General features: G+C 32.1%; 1 protein-coding gene across 1 annotated transcript; it reads right to left on the bottom strand.

Moving 5' to 3' along the window:
* Positions 1–15,445: 15,445 nt before the first annotated feature.
* On the bottom strand, positions 15,446–16,555 carry LOC107009922 (F-box/kelch-repeat protein At3g23880-like). The gene has a single exon (XM_015209221.1). The coding sequence runs from the start codon at positions 16,553–16,555 to the stop codon at positions 15,446–15,448; it is 1,110 nt and encodes a 369-aa protein (XP_015064707.1).
* Between the last annotated feature and the right edge of the window lie 273 nt (positions 16,556–16,828).

Here is a 16,828-nt window from a genome sequence, read left to right as displayed (position 1 = left end):
TAAAAGAACAGATTAAAATCTCAGAGTTAAGTCACAAGGGCAAAAACTCTGCTAGTGAACTTCAATTAGCTCTAGAAGAAAAAATAAAATTGTTAACCATAAAATATCAAGCTTTAACAGAAAGGAATAGGTTGTTACAAGAAAATCTTGATCATACCAAACTGGATCTGGAAAGAAATCTTAGATGGACCAGGTCCTCTGAAATTTTAACTCAGATTCAAGAAAAGCAAACCACTAGTCGAAGTGGGATAGGTTTTAAAAAACAGAATAATCTTGTGTCACACACTATTCACATGTCTAAAAGTTTATGCACTCATTGTGGAAACTCAGGTCATTTAAAGAATCAATGTAAAGCTTTATTTGAGGCTTTTCAGAAAAATGTTAAGTTCACCAAAAAGGAAAATACTGATACGGCTAAGAACCTGGTTCGAAATAAAAATGCTCCAAATAAAAGGTTTTCTTATTTGCCTTTATGGGCTAGAAGAAATCTTATTCATCCTTTTACTCACATAAAGGGTCCCAAGCTAATCTGGGTTCCCAAGACTAATCTTTGACTAGTGTTTCTGGTGAAGGTGAGAGGGAAAAGACCAACTTAGTACATGAATAGTGCATGCTCCAAACAGGTGCTAAAAATGGTAGAAAATTTCCTCTCGCTCTTTGATTTTCAAGGAGGCAGTTTCTTCCTTGAAAAGGATGAGAAAAATGAAAGAGACAAAAAAAAAGGTTGAAAAAAGTGACATGATATCAAACATCTTTGATGATGCAAATTTAGGGAACACTGCATATGAACCTGGTTCACATCTGACAATCATTGATGCAACTGCAACATGAATTAATACTAATCTATGGTTTTGGAGATTGGGGGAATAATAGAGCAATCGGGACAGTAAGAGTATGGTACACCTTTAGGGGGAACTTGAATGTTGTGTGAACATGGTCCTTGTTGTTCATTGGAAGGTATTAAAAATTGACAAGGGTTGGTTCTCTATGACAGCTTGAGATTCGTTTGATCTTGGAGAATATGATGATGCGACATTCTCATGAAGGCCTTGAATATGAAGAACTTGAGAAAAATCAGTCAAAGCATGGTCTTATCGAAACAAGTTGATGCATTATCATGATTTCCTTTAATAATTGGTACACACTCAAATCGCATCTCAAACAATGTTTAGAAAGTCTGCGGATGTTATCTCTACTCTTTGCTAACACCATTAAGTAAATCATGGAGAAACACAAAAAAAAAAGGGAAACCTGGTTTCTCTGTAATACTCAGGTATGTACCATCCTTTTTCAATGCATTAATTTCCTGAGTTTGGGTCAAACATAAGCACTACTGAACCTGGTTGATCATAAAAAAATTCAAATTTCTTAAAGATCACCAAGAACCCTCTTTGACAATAAGCATCGTTCAATCTCAAACTGCTCTAATGATGAAAATCTCAGTATTGAAGTCACTCATGCTTTAATTTAGGGGGAACCTTGCTTTACCACCCACATCTGAACCAGGTTCACAAACTCCAAATTGATATTTCATCCATTCCAAGTGTATAACCTGTCTATCTCTCAGGGGGNCTCACAGAAATAAATTGTTGCTTGCTTTCTTTATTGATAAACACATCTCTTTGTGCACCAAAATGTGATGAATCTCTTACTGGTAGTTGGTACTCCTTCAAAGTTGTCATCAAGAAAAAGGCTATAAAAAAAAAAAAAATCATGGAGGAATGAAAATGTTACGGAGTAGAGTTAAAAAAAAAAGGTGATGATGTACCTCATGTTTCTCTTGATGAAATTTCACATTCTAAGAAAACTGATCAGAATAAAGAAGCTGGTGCACAATGGGCATACTGAAAAAAAATTATCAATGGCAGTAAACATCCCTTTCTTCCTCACTTAAGTAATCTTTGTCCCAATCCTCATCCTCAAATTTTAGACTTTTTGACTCTTTGATGTGCTTATGTCTGTTTCATACTCTTGATATCATATATTTTTTATTAAGGGCATAAACTGGTACATATTTGTTTATTTCGTTTCTCATTGAAGATCTTAATTGTGTATGAGTTTAAGATGACTAATATCCTCAGATTAACTAACCATTTTGTTACCAGAAGTGTACTTGAAAGTGTTGCCCAAGTGGCTATGAGTTAAAAATGATATTGCGCTTATTGAATGTTATTCGAGTTCTTTGGTTATTGGTTTCAATGATGCCAAAAGGGGGAAATTATATAATGTGGGTAGACATATGCATAGTTTGTCATCATCAAAAAGGGGAAAATTGTTGGGGAATGAGAAAACATGAAGTTTGTAGTTTTGATGGATGACAAAGAATTGAAGTTTTGATCACTAACAAAGAGTCTTGATGTGTAACAAATCATTGGTTATCATTATCAAAAAGGGGGAAAATGTTGGGAAGTAGGAGAACAAATAAAGTAGTTTTGATGATTGATAAAGTGAAGGCATGGTGTCGTATGTGTACAATTATGAGAGATTGCGGCGAAAAAGAAAAAGTATTGAGGCAAAGAAGAAAAAGTGCAGAATTGTAAAGAAGGAAAAGAAGGAAACGAATATGGAAATAAATAAAGAAGGAAAGAAATAAAAAAGTAGCAATTCAAGTCAAAGAAGAAAAGAAATAAAAAAGTAGCAATCTAAGCCAAAGAAGGAAAGAAATAAAGAAATTACAATTCAAGTCAAATAAGGAAAGAAGTAAATATAGACAAGTTCAAGAAGGAAAAGGATTTATAATTCCTTTCCTTGTAGAAGTTGAAGGCAAATCAAATCTATAAAAGGATCAAGAAGTTGAAGGAAAAAAGTATCTTTGCAATCACAAAAATCGAGAGAATTTTTCCAGCAAAGCTAGAACGATAGGTATTGCATATTCACGAAATATATCATCTTGAGAGCAGTATTTTCTGGAGAAAAAACGCCGGCCTTCGTCACAGAAACGCAAGGACCAGGTTCACCTTCATCACAGCAACATAAGGACCAGGTTCACGAAACCTGTTCTACTCAGAACTATTGGATATTGAAGTTTGATCAATTAAAGTCTAGGGTTATTAGTCTTTATTGATTTGTTCTAGGTTTATTATTGAGTTGTAATAATTCCTAGATTTGTAACAAGAAGTGGGTTTGACTTCTTGGGAGTTGAGTCTTGAGAGAATTGTAACAAGAAGTGGGTTTGACTTCTTGGGAGAGAGGTTGTGAGAATTGTAAACAAGAAGTGGGTTTGACTTCTTGGGTGGTTAGAGTTAACAAGAGTTGAGAGCTTTTGTAAACAAGAAGCGAGTTTGACTTCTTGTTGAGTGGAGAGTTTTCGATTATAGTTAATCGAAAAGGGTAGAAGTTTAGAGTTAGATTCATTGATTAACTGAGTTGTAAATCTTGAACTAATAGAAAACTTCGGTGTGGTTTTTCCCTTCCTTGAGTTAGGAAGGTTTCCACGATAAATCTTTGTTTTATTGTGTTACGACAAAATTACAAGAACCTGGTTCTTGTTCTAGGGGTAAGGTTTCTTCGAACCTTAATGTAGAGACATGAATATTTGAGTTAAGATATGTATTGTAATATAATTTATAGTTTTTGCAAATAAAAAGTTGATAAAACAACCGAACTTAGATCAGCTCTACCACTTGTCTTGCCTCATTTTATATTTTAAAAACAAAAGATCGACCTGTAATATGTCTTATCTACTTTTACTCCACATTGAAAGCACAATTGCTATTCTAATTTGATGCAAACCAAATGAAATTTTTTCCAAATCGATTTATATTAGAGATATGAGCTCCTTTCAATTTCTTATTCTTTTGATATATTGTCATTCAAAATCTAGTAGCGACTGAAAGAAAACCTAGAAAAAACATCTCCACGTCTCCTAGATAAGTTTGTGCTTCAATTTTCAGCTCAAACAATTAAATTAAATGAGATTTCCTAATAAACTCAAATCAACAAAAATGGTTTGAACTCTAATGGCCAAGGGTAACGCTCACATCAAAAAAATTAGTAAGGATTACATTTTTTCACACAAATTCCTATTAATGAAGCTTCTCTTATATGTAAAAATGTATATATAAAATATATAGGAAATGTATCACTAATATATGAAAATGCATATATACAAAAATAGTCACTTTTGGATGAAAACACGCATGCATAGAAAATGTATTATTATTATTATATAGAATAATATTCACTAGTGTATATATTTATAGAGAGAATCAGAGAAATATATCATATGTATATTAAGAAAACTTAGGAATGACTTGACTACTTTTCTAAGGTTCTTGTAGCACACCTAACTCATCCTGTATGAGTTATGGTCGTTTGAAGTTGATCCAAAAATTAAGACAACTTAGGAATGACTTGACTGCTTTTCTCTTTGGTTTCTCTTGGAACTTAAGGTGCTACATCTAACACTCAAGAAAATTTAAAATTTCTTGCAACTCACTACGACGAACGGTTCGAGTCTTAATTCAAATTTTTTTTGAGGCGTTACAACTAGGTCAGCTAGTTGATCAAAATTCTGTTGTAAAATTCTCACCCAATGATTGCGTTGTTCAGAATCTGAAAACCTGGATGACCATGGCCAAGGGCGTAGAGTTGACAGAATGTTTCTTCTAGTTTCGGTTCATCATCATTTGCATCATTATTTTCTTTCAATTTCTGCCGCGGATGTTACTCGCTCGAATAAGTCGCTCACTCTTTGGCATAATAGGATGGGTCATCCTCGTTCCTCTCGACTTCATCACATTCTCAAATCATGTATCCCAACAACATATGTCATTGATTCAAGTCTCTCTTTGACATGTACTAATTATGCCGGTTTGAAAAGTCACAAGCTCCCTTTTTCATCCAGTTCATCTTCTTATGACAATCTATTTGATTTGATGCATAGTGATGTTTATGGTCCTGCTCCTACTTTGTCAAGGATGAGATATAAGTACTTTTTCTTGTTTATTGATCATGTATCTAGATACATATGGGTGTTTTTTATTCGAAGTAAACCTGAGTTTCCCAATCTTATTATGATTTTTTATTAAGTATGTATATACATAATTTCATAAAACTATAAAAATATTTTGTTCTGATTCTGGAGGAGATTACACTAAGACTAATCTTGTTGAGTTTTTGAAAAACAAAGAAATTATTTATCAATTCACTTGCCCTTATACTCTGGAAGAAAATGGAGTTGTAGAAAAGAAAAATCGGCATGTTTTCTAAACTACATTGGCTTTGTTGGGCACATCTAATATGCCTAAGAGTTTCTGGCTCGAAATAGTACATAGTTATGTTAGCATTTGATATGGTCCGTATAAGATGGGTCTATTATCCCACTTTATAGACCCATTATTCCACTAATGCGAAGGTAGCTAATTACTCATTATCCCACTAATGGAAAAGTGGTTAATTACCCATTATCCCACTAATGGAAGAATGTTTAACTACCCATTATCCCACGACATGAATCCACTATCCTACTAAGTGGTTGGTAACTTCCTATAACCTCTTAACCGTTCTTGATGGAAGCACAGTTATAAATATGTCATTTGGTTCAACGGTACCTAAGCGCATTACTTCTAAAAACTCCATACCATCTAAGAGTGAGGTTTTGAGTGCTTAGAAGATCTTTGAAGAAAAGAAGAATTGTAGACTCCGACTATATCACTAACAATGACTGGAGGTATGTTGATCATTTTATATTTCTGCTGTTTTTCTTGTGTATATTTGATTAATATAAAAACTTCCTCGATCATTGCTAATGAGACGCCGTACTTCAAATTATTTCATAAGAAGCTTGATTATTCTCACTTGCGAGGTCTTGATTGTGTTTGCTTTATCCATCTTCCAGCACATTAACGAAAAAATTTTCAGCAAAGGCATCGTAATGTATTTTTGTGGGCTACAAACCTACATTGACACACAAAATGGTTTATGATGCATCCGTCGCCAACTTCGTGACATTTTTTTTAGGGTAAATTTTCTTACAAACACAATCCTAAACTTGCTTCGAAATCTGTTTCCTTTTTGTATAAGTTTGATGATGATGTGGTAGCTACTGATCCTCTAGAGAAGCCCATTAACTATGATCATGATGATCTCCAGCTGTCCTATTCTTCGGTTATTGACTCTACATACGCATCCCATCTTTCGAAGAGGAATCGTCTCATCCAGTTGCTTTCCCACGCCGATTTAAATGAAAATATCGCCATGCTCCTGAACGACTCGGTTACTCTCCCCAAAAATTTGGTAAGTCTTATGACATGCATACCAAACTACATTTGGTTGATGTACCTACATCTTACTCTCAGTTTTTTACACAAACTTATTGGATAGAAGCAATTGTCAAAATAGCTTCGCGTATTAAATGCAAATTCTACTTGGATATTTTTTGATGAACCAATAGATGGAGTTCTTATTGGAAGTAAGTTGGTGTATTCCATTAAACTTACGGCAGGATCGCTACAAAGTTTGATTAGTTGCTCAAGGGTATAAACAAGAATATGGGGTGGATTATGAGGAGGCTTTTTCACCAATTGCTAATATGACAATCGTACATACATTATTAGCCGTGACTTCAATGAAAGGCTGGACCTTACACCAGGTGAATGTGAAAAAACACATTTCTCCATGGCGATATGGAATTGGTGGTGTTTATAGAACCACCACCTGGATGTGTCCTGCCAAGACCAAATGCAGTTTGTCGTATTCGAAAATCTCTTTATGGCTTAAATCAGGATCCCCAATATTGTTTGACGAATTTCGATCCACGACTTAAATTCGAGCTTCTCTTAGAATTCTTCAGACCATTCTTTGTTTCTTCATACTTCTCCAATAGGTATCATAATACTTCTCAACTATGTGGATAATATCATTATCACAGGAAATGATCCATAGAATATTACTAAGTTGAAAGATTCTTGCATACCTCATTTAATATGAAGGACTTGGGACGACTGAAATACTTTCTTGGACTTGAGGTTTTACACATGCCTTCTGGGATGATGCTTACACAACAAATGTATGCTCGTGATATTGTTGCAAGGGCTGGTTTTACTGATGACAAGGTTTTGTACACCCCAATTGAGATTAATATGAAGTGCAAGGAGGTTGATAAGGAACCATTCAATTATCCGACATTGTATCGACAGTTGATAGGATCATTTGTTTATGTCACTCTCACAAAGATAGACATCTCATATGCAGTACAAGTTCTAAGTCATTTTGTGGTTAATCCTTACCATATGCATCACACTACATCACGTTATGTCATTCGATATGTTCATGGTTCTATAAGTTAAGGTGTTTTTTGCCTTCTGATTCTTCTATACATCTTGAAGGATATGCTGATGCAAATTTGGCTGGTTGTCCTAATTTTGTCGCTCTGGTTGGTGCATGTTTCTTGGCACATTCTTGATATCTTGTAATTGTAAGAATCAATCACGTACATCTAAATCATCCACAGAGGCTGAGTATCGTGTTATGTCGGTAGCAAGTTCAAAAATTATTTGGCTACAACGACTATTATTTGAGTTTGGTGTCATCTCCTATAGTACTACATGTTGATAACACTAGTGCGATTAAAACACCCACTAAATCGGTGCAACACGAAAACACAAAGTGTATAGAGGTGGACTGCCATTACATTCGACAATTAGTTATCAATCGTCTCATCACTCTACAATACATTCTTTCTCATGATCAACTTGTTGATTTGTTTGCAAAGACGATACCATGAGCATGACATCAGTATCTTATCTCCAAATTGCTACTTTGTGATCACCAATATAAATTTGAGGGGGTATTTTCGGAAAAGCTATAATTGTATAGTAATTAGAAAATAATTTCTTTTTTAGAATATGACGATTTACTAGATATATATTTAATACCTTGTATGCTCCTTCCTAGAATAGAACTCTTACCTTTCAATTGTATATCTATAAATATTTGCTTTTTACTGTATCATTGATAAATAGAGAATTTTTCAAAATATCTTTGGTCTCTCTACCACATTTCATTAAAATATACAGATCGAGTAGTGAGCATCAATATATTAAATGTATGAGTATTTATTAAAGTCGAATAGCAAATAATTGAAAAAAAAGATTATATATATATATATATACACACACACACTCAACTGAATGTAAAGAAATAAAGAAGTGAAATCATTAAAAGCTTTACAAAATACTTTCTCATTTCTGAAGTCAATATAATAAGTGATATATAAAATACACTTTAACTATATCGAAAGATTCTCTAACCGACAACAATCACTATGAGCTACGTGATGATATTGTGTCTCGACCATACTACCAAAAATGTCCAATACCTTATCGGGGTATAGAACACTTCGACTAAGTGAATTTATTCAGCTATGACACTTACTTTTAAAAGCAAATAGAAAGAATATCAATTTTTTTTTTGGGAATTGATTGGGCTGTGTTCCTATCTATTAATTGGATTTCGGTTTACATGACCTGTTGTGGCAAATGCTTGTCAAAAAGCGTTTGTAACTAATCATGAAGGGGATTTAATTGTATAGCAGTATCTGAAAATATATCGGATCATAAAATCCCGCTTTCTGAAGATCTTTTCCTCCTGTTCGGGATCAAACATCAATTGCAACGATTCGATAGGCGGCTCATTGGGATAGATGTAGATGAACAGCACCCCCCTAAATATCCTCTTTTTACCCTAAAATACCCAAACATTTCTCTTAGTCAATCTATCTTCTCCATTTTATCTGAAGACTGGGTTGATTTGAAACTTCCAGCTTCCATGGCTACGATAAATTTTGAGCTAAAACACGCATTAATTTTTTTTCTAACTAGTTGAATTGAAGAACAATCTTTTTCTAACACCATTTAATTGTTCTAAATCGGAATGATGTTGTTGAACATTCTGATCACGCTTTACATGCTTGAGCTTAATTGTTATACATCAAACTATACATGCTTGAGCTCGAGTACTACTATTCTCTATGTGTTTCTTAGTTTGATTTTAATTTCTTGTTACAAGTCATATCAAGCAATTGAGTTAATCAACTGGTTAAAGTAACTATGAGATTATTAATATTTTCTGAGATTTTGCTTGACGGTAAATATTAATGAACCCTAGTGTTTGAGTTGGTGTGTAGTAACACAGTACTTTAGACTTGCCAGGACGTCCTATATATGAACTGCTTGGTGGATTCGATAAGACATTACTTTAGTGTATTCCTCTTGCTAACGAGGTTGTTGCTTATCAATTGATTCTTAAGTTGTGATATGAAATATTATATCTGAACTAGGTACTTGATGGGACCATGGTTGGTGCTTTTCTATTGTGTCTCTATTTCGAATTTTAGTCACCTAGATCTTAGTGAGTAAGATATGTAATTTGCATGTCAACTTTTTGTCGTCTAACCAACTAATGCCATATGTGTTGCATACTCATTGAAATGGTGAGCTTGTTCAAGGAATGACACATTAATCCAGAAAGTTGTTATGTTTTGCATTAGGAAACAACACTGGCATAATTCCCTTATTTTCTCCATTGTTGTTGAACACATTTTTTATATTTTGATATTTCATAGTTTCTTTTACCGCTACAAGATAAGGAACTGGATATATTAGATTGTTTTTATTTTAAGTGAATGACATTGTTTTGAGTTAGATAATTCTTCTTTACTACCTTCAGACTTATTTATCTTCTGAATTTTGATTTTGATGTTATAAAAGAGGGTTAAATTGTGAATTAAGGTGAATTTATGATCAATTTTTAGTTATTATCTTTGCCGGCAATAATAAATGCCACAAAATATGCATTTTTCTAATGTAGCTTTAATGATAATAGTAAAAGCCGCTAGATAAAAACCGCTAAAGGTAATTACTTTTAGTAACAATAATAAGGGTCTTTACCGGCACCCGACACAAATGTCACTGAAGACTTTAGCGACAATGGTTTCAATGAATTTAATTAAATGCCGGTAAATGTATATGTGGCAATAACTATTGCCACTAAAAAAAAATTAATTGTCGCTAAAAATCTCTCTTGGTGTAGTGCAAGCACTGTAAAATTTAAGAAGTAATAGTAAGCCAAATTTGAATAAACACTACAAGAAGTAGGGAACTTAGCTCTTTCACATTTTTATTAAAATGATACAATTAATATTTAAATTAAAGTAATTAAATGTTTTTATAACATTATAATTTAAAATAGGGATAAAATCGTAATTCAACTTTTAAATTATTTGGTCCCTCTTATAATAATAATAATAATTATTATTATTATTATTATTATAATTATTATTATTATTATTATTATTATTATTATATGTTGTTCTTTGCTTCAATAATATTGATGAAGTAAAATATGCATGACCGAGGAATGAAAAATAAAATATATTTATGGTAAACAAGCTCATAATTTGGGTCGAGTCCAACTTATTACCTTCTACTACTTGGATTTAGAGTTAGAGTTGAATAAGGCTTAAATTGTATAGCATCAGGCTTATTATAAAGCAATCGTAATTAAAAAGAAAATTAAAAAACTATCAGCAACATGGACGGCCGCTCAACAATCCCCTATTTGCCTAGAGATATTGTCAACTTGATCTTATTAAAGCTTCCTGTGAAATCTCTTTCACGATTCAAAAGTTGCTGCAAATCATGGCATTGTTGTGTTGATGACGCCGACTTCATCAAGTCACATCTACATAACTCATCTATCGATATTAGTCGTAAAAAAATTTTCTTGGTTAATTTTACTCCATCTCTACATACATCAAAACCCAAATATGAAATTGCGTCAACGGAAGCATCAATTAATGCTGACTCAAAAGTTGTGTATCTGAATATCCCACAATTCTCTATTAAATATAATCTTTTACAAGTGTTTTCATGTAGTGGTTTGGTCTTAATAACGTCATACAATCCTGGCTATAGCATGACATTATTCAATCCTGCACTTGGAAAATACAAAGTCATTCCAAATTCTCTGAATAAAAAGCGTTGTTCGATGACATCTCCAATATTTGGTTTTGCCTATGATTTTGTGGCTGAAGATTACAAGGTTGTATGTGCACATTCCTTGATAAACGAAGACTTCAACGTTGTTGAAGTATACTCTATTAAAAATCAATGTTGGAGAACAGTTCACAATACTTTTCCTGGTTCTTCTCACAGCTACCTTGACAATAATCAAGTTTCATTTAACGGTGTCATTCACAGGATGTCATTAAACACGGCAATTATATCTTTCCATCTAGTAGATGAAAATTTTATTGTAACACCAGTGCCAAGTACAATTGGGGAACAGCCGACATTACATGCGTTGGGTGATTGCTTGTGTGTTTTCACAACAGTTGGTGAAGAAAATTTGATTTGGTCTCTTGATAAAGATAGGTGGAATTGTATCGACAAGTTTCCTACTTTAAACTCACTCATTGGAATGTGTATATGGTCAGATCTTCAACCATCAGGTATCTTCCTATTTGTTAAGGAGAATGGAAATATACTATGGACAAAATATGATGGTTCTTTTATTGAGTATGACCCACGAAAAAATAAATATGCTGGATTTAAATTGACACAAAGTCATTATATTATTGGGACAAGTAAGACTTTGTATGTGGAAAGTTTAGTTTCCTTGAAGATTTCATGGGATTGAAATATTTCTACTAGTAATAATTAATTGAAGAATATTGTTTCTGTTTGATTAATTTGTGGATGATGGTAGCAAGTTTTGAATGTGATGTTGAATTTCTACACAACAAAGTCATTGATTTTGCACCGTAACATGACTCTAAAATAATTGTATACTTTTATTGTTTTTAAGTATAGTAAGTAAAATTTAAGTAATTATTTTGATGCTTCAAATAGTAATAGTTTAATAATTTGACAATGTTTACTTGTCATGCTGCGTTATTCAAACGTTCATCTGATTATTTTTTAAATTAAATTAGATTACATTAAATCGATATTTTAAACTAAAATATTAGATTTTAAAATTATACGAAAACTACATAAATTGCAATTTTTTTGCATATCAATATGATGAAAAAATACATAATAAAATGTTAGTCAATGTCCTTATCGTTTAACTCTAAAAATGAAACTATCACAACTAACTAACAAGGGACGGGAGGAGTAATGAACAACGTTTGAGTGAGATTCTACGTCAAACAAACTCAATATATGCTTTGTCTAATATTTAGAGTTGGTTGTGAACTAAACCCTTCCTAGTTAGAAGATGGCTAATGATGAAAGACGTTTTTTTAGGACTAACTAATTTAGTGTATTTTACTAAAGGAGAAAAATGTTACTCTTTGGCTTCTTAAAAGAAGATAGATCAAACAGTAAACTCATTATATATACAATCGAACACATTTACAATATATAAAACTAGGAGAATATGTATAACATATATGTATCTGATACAAAATGTACCCTTGTTGGCTAACATCATAGCACTATTAGTGATTGAGTTGAGTTGAGCTGAGCAGAAATTAGTTTTGATTATTGACAAATATCGATAAAAAAACCTAGTCCTTAGCAAGTCACAATTAGTTTTTGAGTCTTTTTATTCTTGAGTTGTAATTACTTGTTTTTATTCAAGTTTTGTAATGGATAACCAGAGTACTGTGTTACAGTTAGTCCCTTAGGTTATATAGTTGTAATCTAAAGGTCACTTGAGTTTAGTGGAGTTCATTCTTTAGGCAAATTTTATGAGGAAAGGTTGTGGATATTTAATCCGTTGAACAAAGAGTTTTTCACAATAACATTAAGTTTTGGTGATTGTACCCTATCTATCAACAAATGGCGATGCAACCAAATCCTGATGACTTGTTGCGTAGAAATTCAATATCACATTTTTACATAAAAAATGATCCATATCAAATTCAAATCTTACTTGTATATACCATCACACATTCACAAATCGTTTAAAGAAAAGGACAACTCAAATTATATAAGCTACTTCAACAGAAACAATAGCAATGTTCTTCAATTAATACTAGAAACTGCTACCTAATAACACATATTTGGAAACTCTATTTATCATTATGTTGGAATTTGTTAATCCCATGGAATCTTCAAGAAAACTAAATTTTTCACACACAAAGCCTTCTTTGCCCAACTTGTGTCACCTTAAATTCAGTATATTCATTTTTCCTTAATAAAAGGAGCTTTATGTTCCCATTGTCTTTACTCCTTACCTGTGAATAACAACCAATGACTAGGCTTTCCAATAAGTAGGGAACTTGTTGATACAATTCCAGACAATTTTACTATCTTTCTCCAGCGACCAAATCAACCCAATGTACTTGGAAATGGCGTTACGATAAATTTTTCGTCCGCTAGATGGAAAGATATTATCATGTGTATTGTCAGGTTATATGTTATTGTGTGAATAACAAACTTGATTATTGTATAAATACCGATGAGAAGAATCATCAGGAAAACAGGAGAAGTATTGCGAATTGTTCTTCAACATTGATTTTTAACCAAGACAGAAACCATGACAATAATATTCTTCAATTAATACTACTAGAAATTGCTACCTAGCTAGTCAATCCAAGGAAATTAAACTTTCCACCTACAAAGCCTTATTTGCCGCAAAAGGCGGAACTTGTATAGATTTAAACTCCGCATATCATACTCAACAAAAGGCTCAAATATATTATTGAACTTTGAAAAAAAACTTATTTGTGTCATTCGTTAAAAGTTTGCTCATCTATGTTATTTTTGTTTGAGAAAAGAGTGTGATTAGTACCATTATATGCTCATCTATGCCATTGTCATTCGAGAAAAGACTGATTATATTCATGTCATTATTTGTTTACTGAAAAGGCATAGATAAATCAAACTTTTAATGTATGACATAGATAAGTGTTTTCTCAAAGTTAAATTCGATGGCATATTTGAGTTTTTTCCTTTTAAAAAAATGAATTAATTAATGAGGTGGCTCAAAATACAAAATATTCATAGTTTACAAATAATGACATGAATTAGTCTTTTCTCAAATGAAAATGACATAAATTATTCAAACTTTTAACGAATGACATATATAATGAGCCTTTTCTCACAGTTTGATAGCATATTTGAACTTTTCCCCTTTGATGAGTCAATATCTTTAAAAGGTCACTCAATTTTAAGAAATTATCTAGTAAAGTCACTAAACTTTATTTAATATAAAAAAATCACTCAACTTAGACAATTGTATCAATAAAATCACTCAACTCAATTTATTATTAAAAAAAATTAAGATAGATAAATAAATTCTTTTTATGCCATGTAAATATGTACTCCATAAAAATTAAAAGTTTAAAAAAATCATCAAGAATTTTTCATGAATAAACTTAATAATTATATTAGGATATTATTATATAACTAAAATATATTATGATGAATTTTATCCAAAAAAAAAAGAGAGAAAAAACCTGTAAAAAATTGTCATAACTGCAACTCTGCAAATATTACTCTGTTGCATCCATTAAATTATAAAAAATATTCACGTCTTGTAATCTTTTTTTTTTCCAATTATTAAGCCTATGATAATATCAGTAATATATTATAAAAAATATTCACGTCTTGTAATCTTCTTTTTTTTGCAATTACTAAGCCTATGATAGTATCAGTAATATTTATTTGTAAGGTGACGTTCAACCTGATATCAATTTTAAGTGCATAATAATATTATATTAATATTTATTTTACTAATTAAATTTATTCTTGAATATTTATATAGTTATTTTGCCATGTCAATTTTTTTAATAATAAAATTAGTTGAGTGATTTGATGGATATAAAGGCATAAATTGAATAATTTTATTTGGGAAAATGTACAAGTACCCCTCAACCTATGCCCGAAATCCCAGAGACACACTTATACTATATTAAGGTCCTATTACCCCCTGAACTTACTTTATAAGTAATTTTCTATCCCTTTTCGACCTACGTGTCACTAGCTTGAAAGAAAAAGTCAACCAGCGTTGGGCCCACAAGATAGTGCCACGTAGGCCGAAAAGGGGTAGAAAATTATTAATAAAATAAGTTTAGGGGGGGTAATAGGACCTTAGTATAGTATAAGTGTGTCTCTGAGATTTCGAGCATAGGTTGAGGGGGTACTTGTGCATTATCCCATTTTATTTATATAAAAAATGGTTCGATGACTTAACTAAATAAAGTTATTAAAGTTGAATGATTTTATTAATATCAAGACATAAGTTGAATGATTTTATTGATATAAAATAAAATTTATTGACTTTACTAGATGAATTCTTTAAGTTGAATGATATTAGGAGATATTAACTCCTATTTGATATAAGTCTAAGTTAATAAAATCAAATATCTCTCTAGAATAATAAGATAAATCAACTTTGAATATAACTTGGTTAATAAAGAATTTAAGCATTAATATTTTTCTATTAATACAACTAGAAATTGCTACCTAGAAACTCTACAGTTAGAATTTTTTCAATCCCATGAAATCTTCAAGGAAACTAAACTTTCCACATACAAAGTCTTAATTCTCCCGAAATTAGGAATTTGTGGTGATTTAAATTCAGTATATTCATTTTTTCGCAGGTCATACTCAATAAAAGAACAATCATTCTTTCTCCATAGTATGTTCCCGTTCTCATTAACAAATAGGAAGATACCTGCTGGGAAGGAATTAAGATCTGACCATATAGGCATTCCAAGGAGTGAGTGTAAAGTAGGAAACTTGTTGATACAATTCCACCTATCTTTCTCCAACGACCAAATCAAATTTTCCTTGCCAACCGTTGTAAAAACACAAACGCCATCACCCAATGCATGTAATGTCGGCATTTCCCCATATGTTTTTGGCACTGGCGTTACAATAAATTTTTCATCTACTACATGGAATGATATAACTGCCCTTTTCAATGACATCCTGTGAATGACACCGTTTAATGAAACTTGATCATCGTCTAGGAACCGGTGAGAAGCAGGAAAAGTATTGTGAATTGTTCTCCAACATTGATTTTTAATAGAGTATACTTCAGCAACGTTGAAGTATTTGTTTGTCAAGCAATGTGCACATATAACCTTGTAATCTTCAGCCACAAAATCATAGGCAAAACCAAATATTGGAGATGTCGTCAAACAACGATTTTTATTCAGAGAATTCGGAATGAGTTTGTATTTTCCAATTGCAGGATTGAATAATGTCATGCTATAGCCAGGATTGTATGACGTCGTTAAGACCAAACCACTACATGAAAACACTTGTAAACATAAATAGTTAAAACAGAATTCTGGGATATTCAGATACACAACTTTTGAATCAGCATTAATTGATGCTTCCGTTGACATAAATTCATATTTGGGTGTTGGTCCCGTACGTAGAGATGGAATAAAACGAACCAAGAAAAATTTTTGACCACTAATATTAACAGATGAGTTACGTAGATGTGACTTGATAAAGTCGGCGTCATCAATACAACAATGCCATGATTTGCAGCAACTTTTGAATCGTGAAAGGGATTTCACAGGAAGCTTTAACAAGATCGAGTTGACAATATCTTCAGACAAATAGGGGATATTTGAGCGGCCATCCATGTTGCTGATAGTTTTTTTGTTTTTTTTTTTAATTATGATTGCTTTATAATAAAATTTAAGCCATATTTAAGGGTAACTCTAATTTGGTGCTATACAAGTTAAGCCTTATTCAACTGTAACTCTAATTTAAAGCGGCTCTCCAAGTAGTATAAGGTAAGTTGGACTCTACAATCAACTTCTACCTAAATTATGAGCTTATTTACCAAAAATACATTTTATTTTCCATTCATCGGTCGTCAATATTATTGAAGCAAAGAACAACATGTATTTTAT

The sequence above is a fragment of the Solanum pennellii genome, chromosome 2 (genome assembly GCF_001406875.1).
Source record: "Solanum pennellii chromosome 2, SPENNV200".
Classification (NCBI taxonomy): Eukaryota; Viridiplantae; Streptophyta; class Magnoliopsida; order Solanales; family Solanaceae; genus Solanum; species Solanum pennellii.
Note: the sequence above shows the minus strand (reverse complement) of the source record. Positions and strands in the feature narration are given on the sequence as shown.

What these genes read in the sequence shown, in the direction of transcription:
- LOC107009922 (XM_015209221.1), bottom strand. Translation starts at nt 16,555, where the DNA reads ATGGATGGCCGCTCAAATATCCCCTATTTGTCTGAAGATATTGTCAAC.